Source organism: Phyllobates terribilis, unplaced genomic scaffold (assembly GCF_046119375.1).
Source record: "Phyllobates terribilis strain yellow unplaced genomic scaffold, ASM4611937v1 Scaffold_9__5_contigs__length_417890890, whole genome shotgun sequence".
NCBI lineage: Eukaryota > Metazoa > Chordata > Amphibia > Anura > Dendrobatidae > Phyllobates > Phyllobates terribilis.
In genome coordinates this window covers 35,394,679-35,410,126 of record NW_027362769.1, presented here as the reverse complement: position 1 = coordinate 35,410,126, position 15,448 = coordinate 35,394,679, and the positions used below count along the sequence as shown (strand labels likewise).

At 39.9% G+C, this 15,448-nt stretch overlaps 1 protein-coding gene across 2 annotated transcripts in view; it reads right to left on the bottom strand.

Moving 5' to 3' along the window:
- Nucleotides 1–4,104: 4,104 nt before the first annotated feature.
- The window catches only part of INO80D (INO80 complex subunit D), an 85,625-nt gene continuing 74,281 nt past the window's right edge, over nucleotides 4,105–15,448 (bottom strand). For both annotated transcript variants that reach the window (XM_073646395.1, XM_073646394.1), the window contains 3 exons: nucleotides 10,091–10,308; nucleotides 8,627–8,784; nucleotides 4,105–6,541 (listed from right to left, as the gene is read on the bottom strand). In XM_073646395.1, the coding sequence (XP_073502496.1) occupies nucleotides 5,373–6,541; nucleotides 8,627–8,784; nucleotides 10,091–10,308 (1,545 nt within the window). In that variant the 3' untranslated portion in view covers nucleotides 4,105–5,372. The remainder of the gene's footprint in view (nucleotides 6,542–8,626; nucleotides 8,785–10,090; nucleotides 10,309–15,448) is intronic.

Genomic DNA, 15,448 nt, shown 5'->3' with positions numbered 1-15,448 from the left:
ACAGAGCTGCTGTACCACAATAAGTTTATAAGCCAATATGTAATCATCAGAAATAAATGAGACACAAAGAAATTGCACATAATCCCATAAGCCATACTACACGACAACACCCCAGAGTTGCTGCTAGGTATAGACTAGCATACATGGGATCCCAAAGAACCCACAAAAAAATAATGGACAGAATACTGTAGATCCAGTTTTATCATTGTAGGAACCAAATTAATTGTTTAAATAGCAAGCAATGACTTGTACATCAATAGAGAACTATACAGAATCTTGGGCGCCAAGAGACATATCATAGTGTCTGCCCCCTTTCTATTGTTACCACTGGTAAATATGCACAGATCAGCAGTCTTGTTATGGGCAATTGCTCCACGTTCCCTTCCCACCAGTTTTGATTCATCTTGACTATTTTGTCTAATGTTCCTCTGCCCTATTGTTGTTATCTCTGCTTTACAGTCAGAAACCTCAATAATGATCAAATATCAGAGAAATCCACAAAAAATATTTAAAAGGAGTTTTCCATCATAGTGGCTGCATATGTCAATATTAGAGTAGTAAGTACAGTTATGCTTTTTTCTGATTCTCCTCAAGGTTGGAAGCGATAACATCCTGTCCATTCATTCATCTGACCAATGAGACCATCGACTGACTGCAGGGTCAGGAGGCTCATTAGATGGGGTATCATCACGTCCAAGTCTTGAAGGAGACCGCCAGAGCAGAAAGGGTGGTACTTATTTCCCTATTTTATAATAAATCATGCAAAACCTTTTTTTTTTAGAAATGCATTTCACATTGTAGTTTATTTCTATATTTTGCTCAGCATCATCAGAAAGAGTACATTTTTCTATGGGGACAGTCAGTCAGAATTAGCTTATCCCACATCCCAAAATGTTAATGTTTGGTTCACCAAGCCACTTCGTTTTCACTTTGGCCTTGTGAAATGGCCTCCATCATGCTGGAAAAAGCAAGAATGGGGTGAGATCGGTCAGTATTTGGCCCAGGTTCTGATATCCAGCTGTCAGGGTGGATTGCAGAAGTCTTAAAACATGGGGGACAACACTGAAAATATTGAGTCTTTGCATAAACTTGATATATTTGTCAATGAAAGTTAAAAAAACAAACAAAAAAAAAAAAACACTTATGAAATGCTGAGAATTGTACTTCATTGACCATTGGAACATCTAATTCAGTTGGACTACCAGTGCTCTAAAGATCGGTCTTTTCAAGAAATTCATAATTTGCCATATTTCTTCATATCATAGGCTTTCACATCGGCGACTCACTCCACAATCCTAATTTTATTGCTTGCTACTGCCATTTTACTGAGAAATTACTGGGGAGTCAGGAAAATGTTATTAACCCCTCCTCATAGTAAAAAATGTTTTCCAAATTTTAAAGAAGAAAATGGAGTTGCAGTGTAAACTACACTGTGTGCACAATTAGGCAAGTCAGTATTTTGACCAGATCATCATTTTTATGTAGATTTTCCAACGCCAAGCTGTATAAACTTGAATGCTTTTTGTATTAAGCAGATCAGGTGATGTGTATTTGTGTAATGATGGAGGCTGTGGTCTAAGGATATCAACATCTCTTATCAAGGTGTGCAGAATTAAGCAGCTTGTTTTCCTCAGCCAAACTCATGAGAAGAGAGTGACTCTTGATGGACCAGATGGATGGGCTGGTGGCTGGATCAGTAATGGGCACAGACATCCACTTCTACACAGACACAATCAAGGAGCAGGTGGGGGAACTGTTATGGGGGTTGGTATTATTAAAGATGAGAAGTTAAACCTTTTCAGGATGAAGATGGACCCAAAAACAACTTCCAGATCTACTGCCAATTTTTTAGAAGATACTTACTTCAAGCAGTGGTGGAAGAAAAAAAAAAAAGAAAAAAAAAAAATCGGCATCTTTCAAGAAAACCAGGATTTTTATGCAGGGCAATGTTTCATTGCATGCAACAAAGTCTCCACTACTCTGCTGCTAGTAAAGGCCTTAAAGATGGAAGAATAATAAATTGGCCCCTTCCTCACCTAAACTCTATTGAGAACTTGTGGACCCTTCTTACAAACGGGAGATTTAAAGTGAAGGAAAACAGTCACCTCTCTGAACAGTGTCTGGGAGGTTGTGACTGGTGCTGTCCAAAAAGTTAATCGTCAACAGATGAAGAAACTGACTGCATGGATGGAAAACTTGACTGTTATTGAATAGAAGGGTGGCTATATTATTTTCTTTGACATGTTAGAAATGTATTTTTGTACGTTTTGGAGTCGTTTGGTTATTATTCACACTTTAACAGATGAAATTAAATAATGGAGATTGGAAAATTTCCGTTTTACATTTAGTACCAAAATAATTCAGCACTTTAATAGTTGCCCAATAATTCTGCACACAAATAGTTTCCTAAAAGAAATAGTAGTTCAATAAGAAAATGAATCCTCAAAATACAAATTGCCTAGTAATTGTGAACAGTGTATGTCTAGGAATATAATATATACACAAACACATACATACAGTACAGACCAAAAGTTTGGACACACCTTCTCATTTAAAGATTTTTCTGTATTTTCATGACTATGAAAATTGTACATTCACACTGAAGGCATCAAAACTATGAATTAACACATGTGGAATTATATACTTAACAAAAAAGTGTGAAACAACTGAAAATATGTCTTACATTCTAGGTTCTTCATAATAGCCACCTTTTGCTTTGAGGACTGCTTTGCACACTCTTGCCATTCTCTTGATGAGCTTCAAGAGGTAGTCACCGGAAATGGTCTTCCAACAATCTTGAAGGAGTTCCCAGAGATGCTTAGCACTTGTTGGCCCTTTTGCCTTTACTCTGCGGTCCAGCTCACCCCAAACCATCTCGATTGGGTTCAGGTCTGTTGACTGTGGAGGCCAGGTCATCTGGCGTAGCACCCCATCACTCTCCCTCTTGGTCAAATAGCCCTTACACAGCCTGGAGGTGTGTTTGGGGTCATTGTCCTGTTGAAAAATAAATGATGGTCCAACTAAACGCAAACCGGAAGGAATAGCATGCCGCTGCAAGATGCTGTGGTAGCCATGCTGGTTCAGTATGCCTTCAATTTTGAATAAATCCCCAACAGTGTCACCAGCAAAGCACCCCCACACCATCACACCTCCTCCACGATGCTTCACGGTGGGAACCAGGCATGTAGAGTCCATCCGTTCACCTTTTCTGCGTCGCACAAAAAGACACGGTGGTTGGAACCAAAGATCTCCAATTTGGACTCATCAGACCAAAGCACAGATTTCCACTGGTCTAATGCCCATTCATTGTGTTCTTTAGCCCAAACAAGTCTCTTCTGCTTGTTGCCTGTCCTTAGCAGTGGTTTCCTAGCAGCTATTTTACCATGAAGGCCTGCTGCACAAAGTCTCCTCTTAACAGTTGTTGAAGAGATGTGTCTGCTGCTAGAACTCTGTGTAGCATTGACCTGATCTCTAATCTGAGCTGCTGTTTAACCTGCGATTTCTGAGGTTGGTGACTCGGATAAACTTATCCTCAGAAGCAGAGGTGACTCTTGGTCTTCCTTTCCTGGGGCGGTCCTCATGTGAGCCAGTTTCTTTGTAGCGCTTGATGGTTTTTGCAACTGCACTTGGGAACACATTCAAAGATTACCCAATTTTTCGGACTGACTGACCTTCATTTCTTAAAGTAATGATGGCCACTCGTTTTTCTTTACTTAGCTGCTTTTTTCTTGCCATAATACAAATTCTAACAGTCTATTCAGTAGGACTATCAGCTGTGTATCCACCAGACTTCTGCACAACACAACTGATGGTCCCAACCCCATTTATAAGGGAAGAAATCCCACCTATTAAACCTGACAGGGCACACCTGTGAAGTGAAAACCATTTCCGGTGACTACCTCTTGAAGCTCATCAAGAGAATGCCAAGAGTGTGCAAAGCAGTCATCAAAGCAAACAGTGGCTACTTTGAAGAACCTAGAATATAAGACATATTTTCAGTTGTTTCACACTTTTTTGTTAAGTATATAATTCCACATGTGTTAATTCATAGTTTTGATGCCTTCAGTGTGAATGTACAATTTTCATAGTCATGAAAATACCGAAAAATCTTTAAATGAGAAGTTGTGTCCAAACTTTTGGTCTGTACAGTATATATACACACACGTGCACATATATTGTGTGTGTATGTTTATATATATACATATATGTGTACGTATACAACACACACGTACACTTTTTTAAGTCGAGAAGTTTCGAGTAATTTGAATTTCAAACAGAAAATAAAAATTACTTCAAACCAAAAGCATTTGATCAAATTAAAAGAAAGCAATCATGATTGGTTCAGAAATGACATTTAAAGATTGACTAGGGAACACTATTTTATAGATGTGAAACAGATTTAAGATTATCCAAATATTCTCACATAAAGCAACCACCAACATCTGCAACCTACGAGAGAACAGGCTTCATCACATCTACCAATCTACCATTTGACAACCAATACGTTCAACCATCGACACTATTAATCTGCAATTGTATCCCCCCCTCCCCTTCCATCCCCCATGCAGGAAGTCCACCTAAAAAAGACAAATTTAAGAGCAAAGGTTAATTATTGTATCCTTCCATCAATGGAATTGTTACATCCTTATCTCATTTACTAAAAAGTGATGTAGGCTAATGCCAATCGTAAAGCAGCCCCCATGCCAAATATCATGTGGTGGAATAAGAACTAAAAATGTTCCAACGTATCGGATTCTAGTTAACGGAACCAAACAGGACATAATCTGCCCCTCTTAGATCTTATCTGCCTCGTCCATATAACACAGGCTTATTTTAGATTATGGTCGACACATTGCGTGTAAGGCCAACAGAAAACGTGGAATGGAGCTACCGCAAGCAATGCTTCATGCGGATGCAGCCCAGACTTCTCTAGATTTTAATAAAAACATACAAAAAAAAACAACCACATTCACACAATGGAGCCAAGATCATAATGGCTAAATATGTCAAGAAAGACATTGGGTTCAGTCTCGATTAAATAAAAGAGACTTATCTTAGTGGCTTAATCTACCGACATACAACCCCCTCCCCACAACTCAAAAGGGACTATGGATCTCAGGTAGTAACAGAATGAGGCATTTATCCTGGTATCAGAAGTTAATGTAGGGGTCCAATATCACTCCTTGGGATGAAGACAGTAAAGCAGACAAACAAGTATAGGAGCACCAGTGCTATTACAGCACAAAGAGGACACTGTGGTAAGCAAAACCCTCCTTCACAAGGGTGTTTCAGGGAAAATGTGGTAAGAGCAAGGGTATAAAGCGGGAGTCACTTCCCATCCAGCCTATTCCTTTATTCAACAAGGAAAAATATCAATTAGGATTTGGGAAAGAGGAGGTGGAGTTGTTGGTACTAGTAGCTGTGGCACCTGTCACAGTAAATCCTGCAGGAGGTGCGATTGAGCTATGGCTGGGTTGCAGGTCTTTGGGGATGCCACTGTGAGCAGATAACTGATGACCAAACGCAGCTATGAACTGAGGGAGCTGCAGTTTGGGAGATGTGGAGTCCATGAGTTCTGTAGAAGAGGGGCTTAGGCCGCTGAAACTTGTCTGCGGTAACCCCGGAAGCATGTTGGAGCTATTTGGGGTCACAGTGGAGAAAGTAGGCTGCGTAACCTCTGAATGAGAGGCAGCTTGTGGGGTGGATAAAGACGTTGAAAGTAGGTGTCCGTCAGAACTGATGAAGGTGCCAAATGTTGATGGGTCACTAAGGTTCACAGGAAGGTTCCCCCAGTGAGTTCGGGGATTTACAACCCCACTTAAAGGTACATCTAGCTGGGTGGTGAGCAAGTGCTGAGTAATAATGGGTACCTCAGAAGAAAAAGTTAATGTTAAACCATCACCAGAGAAGGAGGTGGCATGTGGGGATGTAGTTTGGTCGCTATATGGTGATGGTACATGCTCACTATCGTAATGGCTTCCATGCGGGGATGAATGTGAATGGTCACTGCTATATTGCTGTTGTGAGGTGATCCCATCTTCTCTTTTACCCAATATCGCTCCTGGGAGAGGCCTCTGGGATGCATGGCTGCTTTCTGGTAGTCCATGGTATGAACCCGTGAAAGACCTCTCTTCAAGAGAGCTGTGGCTTATTAGAGTGGTTGAAGTAAGGCCAACATTGGCAGAGGATGAAAACTGTCTCTGAACATGCCCACTCAGAGGTGCAGACGAGCTAGACAAAGCAGCACGGCCAAGAAGGTTTTCATCCAATTCCAGACTGGTAAAGTTTTCATGGACCATTTGTCCATTGAGTAGCTCCCCAAGATCTGTGTGATCTTCTCTGGTCAACTGCTGGATTTCTGAACTTCCAGCACCTGAAGAGAAGGATGTTAGGCCGCGGTCTGAGAGGTCATGGCTACTAACACTATCAGCTTGGGCCAGCACCGCAATAGAACTCAGACATTCCAGAGATGTAACAGCTTGAAGGGCCCGCTCCAACTCCTCTGCCTCTTCGGTAGTAGGGAGAAGTTCTCCATTCTTACCTTTACAAAAAAAGAAAGAAAAAAAATTAAATAGTTACAACAGAAAAATACTACTTTTCATATAAGCAAGATGTCCTTTATCCCAAACTCTTGAAGATTGTTGTGTTTTACAATTCATAAGTTTTGTAACAATTTTGTTTCAAAATGTTAGCAAAGATGTTAATCAGTGAAAAACTTCCAACGAACACGAGTCATAATTGTGAACAATGTCTGAGCAATATGGGATCCTGCATGTCTATCAAACAATAAAGCAGGCACTAGATCACCGGAAATTGATATATTTGGAGTCAGGAAATTTTTTTCTTTTTAAACAAAAATAAAGGATTTAAAAAATGTTGTCTTTTTTATTGTGAGGATTTGTTTTCTTCTGGATCAATAAGAGAAAATACGTGAACCTAGATGTAGTGTTATTTCCTTCACAATACCCACTATTTTATGAAAATATATGTACAATGCCCACAGTTATAACATTACATGTACAAAATAGACAAAAAAGCTCTTTGTGTAAAAAAAAAAAAAAAAAACCTCACAGCAACACCCCAGCTGCACTTTCCACGTCTGTCACTCCAGCTCTACTCCCTTCATGTAAAGGTATTGCTGCACTTGTCTTTGAAATAACTACATGGACATATAAATAGCTTGGGGTGCAAAATCCTGTTGACGGATTCCCTTTAACAGCCACAATCAAATGAATGGAACCAATATTCACTTAAATTAATTTGGTGCAGAAATTTCTGTGAGAAATTACCCTAACTATGTCTCTCTCAGGCTTTGTTCACAGGAGCTTACCAAAAAAATCGTCCTATTTTCATCCAGAAAAAATGGACAATCTTTCATCTGTATTGTCATCCATATGGCATTACTTTTTATACATCAGCAGTTAATAAAATCTAGACCATATACAGTTTCCTATGTTAATAATGGCAATTTATCAGTAAAATTCTAATTCTGTACGGTTGATTCGTATGGGATCCAGTTTTTTCTTTTACGCATCCATAGACTTGACTAGCTGAGTCTCATCTCCAGCAATTTTTTTTCAAGCAGAAGCAGACATTTGATACTTATGAAAAAAACGGTCATGTGAACAGCCCTATTTAAAATCAGTGATCAAAAATTTGGTCATGTGAACGTAGCCCAAGTTGCATTCTACAAAAGAATAGCTAATCTACATAAAGTTTAGGACAAAACAGTGAATAACAACAAAGAAAATGACAGCACTTCCACTACAAAATATAGGTGTGAACAGGTGCTTACTAAGAGCAGCTACCTCCATATATAATGAACAAATAAAGTAGCACACTGTAACACTGAGTATATAGATATGAAATATGAATAGCATAACTGCTGTAGAAAATAGAAATAAATGAAAAAAATTTTTTGAAAACATTTTTTTAGCGCATGTAAATATGAAGTATGGAAAATGAATAGCATTACTGCTGTAAATAAATGAGAAATCTTAGCGCATAAATTGGCCAATTCATGTGTACCTGACAGCCGCGGTAAGGCGTTTCTCGATGTCAGGACCTACCAATGTGAATACCTCTCTAAGAGACCTCCGTCTGCTTATGTGTGGGAAAGACAGATCCTGATGCATTTAAAACCACCTGCGACATGGGGGTGGGGGTGGAGTGCTCAGTCAAATCTAAATCTAGTAACAAAGAAAATGACGGCACTTCCACTACAAAATATTAGGTGTGAACAGGTGCTTACTAAGAGCAGCTGATACTAATGCACCAGGATCTGTCTTTCCCACACATAAGCAGACGGAGGTCTCTTAGAGAGGTATTCACATTGGTAGGTCCTGACATCGAGAAACGCCTTACAGCCGCTGTCAGGTACACATGAATTGGCCAATTTATGCGCTAAGATTTCTCATTTATTTACAGCAGTAATGCTATTCATTTTCCATACTTCATATTTACATGCGCTAATAAAATGTTTTCAAAAAAATGTTTTCATTTATTTCTATTTTCTACAGCAGTTATGCTATTCATATTTCATATCTATATACTCAGTGTTACAGTGTGCTACTTTATTTGTTCATTCAAAACAGTGAATAAATCTAAGATCACAACAGAATACTACCTTCAAAAAAATCAAAGTCTTGCAGATCATCAGACAAACGTGGGAGAACGTCAGAAAAGTCTTCCTGATTCAACTCTAAATCATGGGGAATGTCTGTAATCTCACTAGTGATGTCATCAGGTAGCTCTTCTGTGCTCAGGTCTGGTGTGGATGGACTCCTATAGACCAGAAAAACACACATGGTTAAATTGATAATTACCACTACATGCTACATCAAAGTAACTATATGTTCTGACATCAAACAGAGGTGGTCGAAGAAGAGGCTGCTCACACTGCTGCCAACCCAGTCTATCTGATCTAACACTGGAGATACCAGGGGTGCTCAGGTAAGAAGAAACAGTGGACAGCAGTGTGAAAGGCCTCTATCCTCAGCAATCCTTGTATCTCCAGTATTAGATCAGATCGAAAGGGTGGACAGCAGTGTGAGCAGCCTCTTTTTACCTCATCACTCCTGGGATCTCCAGTATTAGATCAGATAAATATGGTGGACAGCTGTTTGAGCAGTCTCTTCTAACTGGAGATCTCAGGAGTGCTGAATTGAGAAGAGACTGCTCACACAGCTGTCCACCATATCTATCTGATCTAATACTGGAGATCCCAGGTGCATGGAGGTATTAGATCAGATAGAAATGGTGCACAGATGTGTGAGCAGTCTCTCCTTACCTCAGCATTCCTGAGATCCCCAGTATTAGATCAGAAGGACAGGGTGGACAGCAGTGTGAGTAGTCTCGCCTTACCTCAGCATTCTTGGGTTGCCAAGTATTAGATCAGATATATGATATTGCTTAAACCTGTGTAAATATATATTAATGTACTGTAATTGCAGTAATAAACCCACCGATAGCCATCTTCTCCGGTTTTCCGGGCAGCACTGGATCTCTGAGTCACGCGAGTTCTGTTCCGACTTTACGGGTGACACTGGGGTTCATGTGTGAGCCGAAATAATTTTTACAGTTTAAGTCTATGGAGCCTTGTTCTGACGCTCCATAGGCTGACATTGTGAAAGCAACTTCCAGGAGATTTGTGACTATATTACCGCACTTAGAGTACACTATATACACATTTACACATGTTTTAGGTAATACAAAGTTTTGAGTGAGTGCTTCTTTAACATACTAGGGCGGGTTATTGTCAGTGTAACAAGATGGCGGACATTTTTAATATACTCTAATAATTACTTTACTAGACAAAACAAGTATGATTTGATAATTAAAAGACATTTAGGAATTTATAATTCGTTTTCGTTTATTTTTTTCTTTTATTCCCAAGGTACCCTTTTAAAGACATGATCGGAAGTGGGGATGCCAATTCCACTTCAAAAATATCACCTATGCAGACTCCAACAGTCATGAGATGTACAGGTATTTAGGAATTTCTTTATCATGACCTTTTCTCTCACGGGGGCAAATGGGTATACACTAATAACCCTTAGCTCTACTCTCTTAAAAAAGTGTGAATACTGACCTTATACTAGTGACCTCCACTGGCAGTGATAGGCTGCTGGGCATACAGAGGTTGCCTTGGGGCACTGCAGGTGGAATGGGTTTCTGAGGTCTTCTGGGTCCTCGCCGCCTCTTTTTCTTGTGTTTTTTGGTAAGAGCAGGAGGCTTGGTCTTTTTCCTGGGCTTCCTCTGCTGCTGGTGCTGAACCTTACGTGAATTGTCCCCGCGTAGGAAATTATCCTGACAGAGAAAATCATTTCCAAAATCTCTTTTTATTTTCTGACAATATTTTGTGGGACAGCAATAAACACATCTGTATGCATTACATATAAGACTAGGTCTATGCCTCCGTGGAATATGAGCACGATCCATGGTTACTGAACATTAAAGCATTTAGCCCTGATCCTTCTACACCATATGTACATTATCTGAGTCTGTATGTAGGAGCCAGCTGCTCCATTACAGCCTTGTGTGCTTACATTACACTACATCTTCAATGTCAGTCGGGCTGCCAAGTATGGAGAACCTGTAGCTACAGCACAGCATGACCCCTAATACCGGTACCATGTGCTAGGTGGTGTTACGCCAGCAATTTAACCATTAGGTACTGGTTTTTTCTTGGATAGAAGAAGGAATTTTTAGCAAAAAAAAAAAAGATCTTCCTAAAAAGTCTTTCAATTCCATACAGAGAAGTCAGGGAGAGTTTGCAGGTGTTCCCTGGAGAGTTGAAGACATTAAGACATTCTGACTATCAAGGAAATGTCAAGTAGTATGAAATATTGCTTTTCCTATTTTCGGTTGCCTAAATCTGGATGCACCTTACAATAAGGAGAGTCTTACAGTTGAAACCAGAAGTTTACATACACTATATAAAAAGACAGATGAATGTTTTTCGCAATATCTGACATGAAATCAGAATAAACCTTTCCCGTTTTAGGTCAATTAGGATTACCATAATTATTAATATTTGCCAAATTCCAGAATAAAGTTTTAAGGCATTATTATTACTTACGGCAAAGTCAAAAGTTTACATACATTTCATTAATATTTGGTACCATTGCCCTTAAAGTGAATGACTTGGGTCAAACGTTTGGGATATTCTTCAACAATAGTTGGTCAGAATTTGAGCCCATTCCTCCGGACAAATTGGAGCAACTGATCCAGGTTCGTAGGTCGGCTTGCTCGCACCTGCCTTTTCAGCTTTGCCCATACATTTTCAATAGGATTGAGATCAGGGTTTGTGATGACCACTCCAAAACATTGACTTTGTTATCCTTAAAGCGCACCTGTCAGCAGGACTGTGCTCAGTAAACTACATACACTGTCAGGTGGGTGACATTACACTGATTAAAATGATACATTGGTTGAAGAAATCCGTCTTGTGGTTCTTGAGTAATCTTTACTTTCAGTTTAAAGATAATGATATGTCCGTGCTCCGGGGCAGCTCTGTCTGTTGCTCTGCTTACATATTCATCTGAATGCTCTTAAGACAGCTCACTGTGCCTTCCCTGACCTGCCTTCATAGTGCATCTAGTAGTGTGGAGTTAGGTAAAATAGAAGGCAGGTCAGTGAAGGCACAGTGAGCTGTCATAAGAGCATACAGATGAATATGTAAGCAGAGCACCAGATAGAGCCCACCCCACAGGCCGCCCCGAAGCAGAAGCATATCATTATCTCCAAACTGAAAGCTTGCACAAGAACCACAGGACAGATTTAATCAACTAAGGTATCATTTTAATCAGTGTAATGTCACCCACCTGACAGTGTATGTAGTTTACTGAGCACACTCCTGCTTTAAGCCACTTCAAGAACAAGTGCGCTTTAAGCCATTTTGTTACCATGTTGGCAGTAAGCTTCGGGTCATTGTCCATTTGGAAGACCCATTTCTGCCCAAGTTTTAACTTCCTGGCTGATGTCTTGAGATGTTGCTTTAGTATTGACACATAATCTTTTCTCATGATGCCATCTATTTTGTGAAGTGCACCAGTCCCTCCTGCAGCAAAACAACCCCACAACATGGTGCTGCCACCCCCCGTGTTTCACAGTTGGGATGGTGTTTTTAGGCTTCCAAGCTTCTCCATTTTTCACCCAAATGTAACAATGGACATTATGCCCAAAAAGTTCAATTTTAGTTGCATCAGACCACAGCACATGTCTCCAAAAATGAAGGTCTGTGTTCCTGTGTGCATTCGCAAACAATAATCTGGCTTTTTATGTTTGTTTTGGAGTAATGCCTTCTTCTAGCAGAGTGGCCTTTCAGCCCATGTTGATACAGCACTTGTTTCACTGTGGATATTGACTCAATCTTACCAGCTTCCGCCACCATCTTCAAAAGGTCTATGGCTTTTGTCCATGGGTTGATATGCACATGTCGGACCAAAGCACATTCATCTCTGGGACACAGAACTAGTCTCATTCATGAGCTGTATGATGGCTGGACATTCCCATCTTGTTTGTTCTTGCGTATAATTGTTTGAACGAGGCACATTCAGGTATCTTGAAATTGTACCCAATGATGAGCCAGACTTGTGCAAGCCCACAATTCTCTTACTGATATCTTGGCTGATTTCTTTAGACTTTCCCATAATGCTACACAAAGAAGCAGTGTGTTTCAGGTGGGCATTAAAATACAACCACAGGTGTGTCTCTAACTCAGATGTTGCCAAAAAATTTAAAATTATGGTAATACTAATTGACCTAAACCGGGAAAGGTTTATTCTGATTTCATGTCAGATATTGAGAAAAACATGCATATGTCTTTTTTTATATAGTGTATGTAAACTTCTGGTTTCAACTGTATATTCCAAGATAAGTCACCCAGAAGGTCAGACCAAGCATATTTTTGCTTGAATATATATTATATAGAAATAACTGAATGATCATCCAATTCCATGGATAAACAGACATATTTAACCCGGTAGCAAACCAGTAGTTTATGAGAGGGAAGGGGGATGTGACTGGTTACTGAACATTTCTGACACCTATTATGTCCAAGGAAGAATAAATTAAAAAAAAAAAAAAAAATTAAATTAAAAAAGGACAAACAGACATAAACCCTCCCCCCAAAAAAAAACCACACGAGATAAGCTCTAATAACCCCTAGGTAGCCCTGCGTTCTGGGTCTACCTGACAGTGGAGGTGGCACCCTAAGTTTTATGACAATTGGCGCCCCTGCTCCTCGGCGGCTGTCCCTTGGAGTCCTTTGAGGCATGGAAGTATTATCTGAGGGATAAGTAACCCGTTATTACCATATGCAAGGCACACAGCACTTTAATAAGACCATATCTTTATATATTATATATATTTAAATATATACACACACACATACATATCCACACATACATGTACACACACACACACACACACACACACACACACACACACACACACACACACACACACTACAGACCAAAAGTTTGGACACACCTTCTCATTTAAAGATTTTTCTGTATTTTCCTGACTATGAAAATTGTACATTCACACTGAAGGCATCAAAACTATGAATTAACACATGTGGAATTATATACTTAACAAAAAAGTGTGAAACAACTGAAAATATGTCTTATATTCTAGGTTCTTCAAAGTAGCCCCCTTTTGCTTTGATGACTGCTTTGCACAGTCTTGGCATTTTCTTGATGAGCTTCAAGAGGTAGTCACCGGAAATGCTTTTCACTTCACAGGTGTGCCCTGTCAGGTTTAATAAGTGGGATTTCTTGCCTTATAAATGGGGTTGGGACCATCAGTTGTGTTGTGCAGAAGTCTGGTGGATACACAGCTGATAGTCCTACTGAATAGACTGTTAGAATTTATATTATGTAAAGAAAAAAGCAGCTAAGTAAAGAAAAACGAGTGGCCATCATTACTTTAAGAAGTGAAGGTCAGTCAGTCCGAAAAATTGGGCAATCTTTGAATGTGTCCCCAAGTGCAGTTGCAAAAACCATCAAGCGCTACAAAGAAACTGGCTCACATGAGGACCGCCCCAGGAAAGGAAGACCAAGAGTCACCTCTGCTTCTGAGGAGAAGTTTATTCAAGTCACCAGCCTCAGAAATCGCAGGTTAACAGCAACTCAGATTAGAGACCAGGTCAATGCCACACAGAGTTCTAGCAGCAGACACGTCTCTTCAACAACTGTTAAGAGGAGACTTTGTGCAGCAGGCCTTCATGGTAAAATAGCTGCTAGGAAACCACTGCTAAGGGCAGGCAACAAATAGAAGAGAATTGTTTGGGCTAAAGAACACAAGGAATGGACATTAGACCAGTGGAAATCTGTGCTTTGGTCTGATGAGTCCAAATTTGAGATCTTTGGTTCCAACCACCGTGTCTTTGTGCGACGCAGAAAAGGTGAACGGATGGACTCTACATGCCTGGTTCCCACCGTGAAGCATGGAGGAGGAGGTGTGATGGTGTGGGGGTGCTTTGCTGGTGACACTGTTGGGGATTTATTAAAAATTGAAGGCATACTGAACCAGCATGGCTACCACAGCATCTTGCAACGGCATGCTATTCCATCCGGTTTGCGTTTAGTTGGACCATCATTTATTTTTCAACAGGACAATGACCCCAAACACACCTCCAGGCTGTGTAAGGGCTATTTGACCAAGAGGGAGAGTGATGGGGTGCTACGCCAGATGACCTGGCCTCCACAGTCAACAGACCTGAACCCAATCGAGATGGTTTGGAGTGAGCTGGACCGCAGAGTAAAGGCAAAAGGGCCAACAAGTGCTAAGCATCTCTGGGAACTCCTTCAAGATTGTTGGAAGACCATTTCCGGTGACTACCTCTTGAAGCTCATCAAGAGAATGGCAAGAGTGTGCAAAGCAGCCCTCAAAGCAAAAGGTGGCTATTATGAAGAACCTAGAATATAAGACATATTTTCAGTTGTTTCACACTTTTTTGTTAAGTATATAATTCCACATGTGTTAATTCATAGTTTTGATGCCTTCAGTGTGAATGTACAATTTTCATAGTCTGGAAAATACAGAAAAATCTTTAAATGAGAAGGTGTGTCCAAACGTTTGGTCTGTACTGTATATATTGTGTGTGTATATATTATATTATATAATATATATTTGGACTTAATTCTAAATCATTCATTCATGTGCCATTGTATTTGCCATATACAATTAAGAGACATTGAAGCATTATCTATGATATTATGTATGAGATGACCAATTGCTGTCATTCTTAATATATGAGGTACACAGCACTTTAGATGAGATTATCCTATGTTTATAGATAAATATTTGGGTTTAATCCTTTAGGTACTAAGCACAGGCACTTTATTTATTCAGTTTTGTGTCATATCTATTTATTATGAACATCCTGCTATATAGATAAGAATATGTTTGGATATCTGCGAGTTTGCTTCACTGGCTCTGA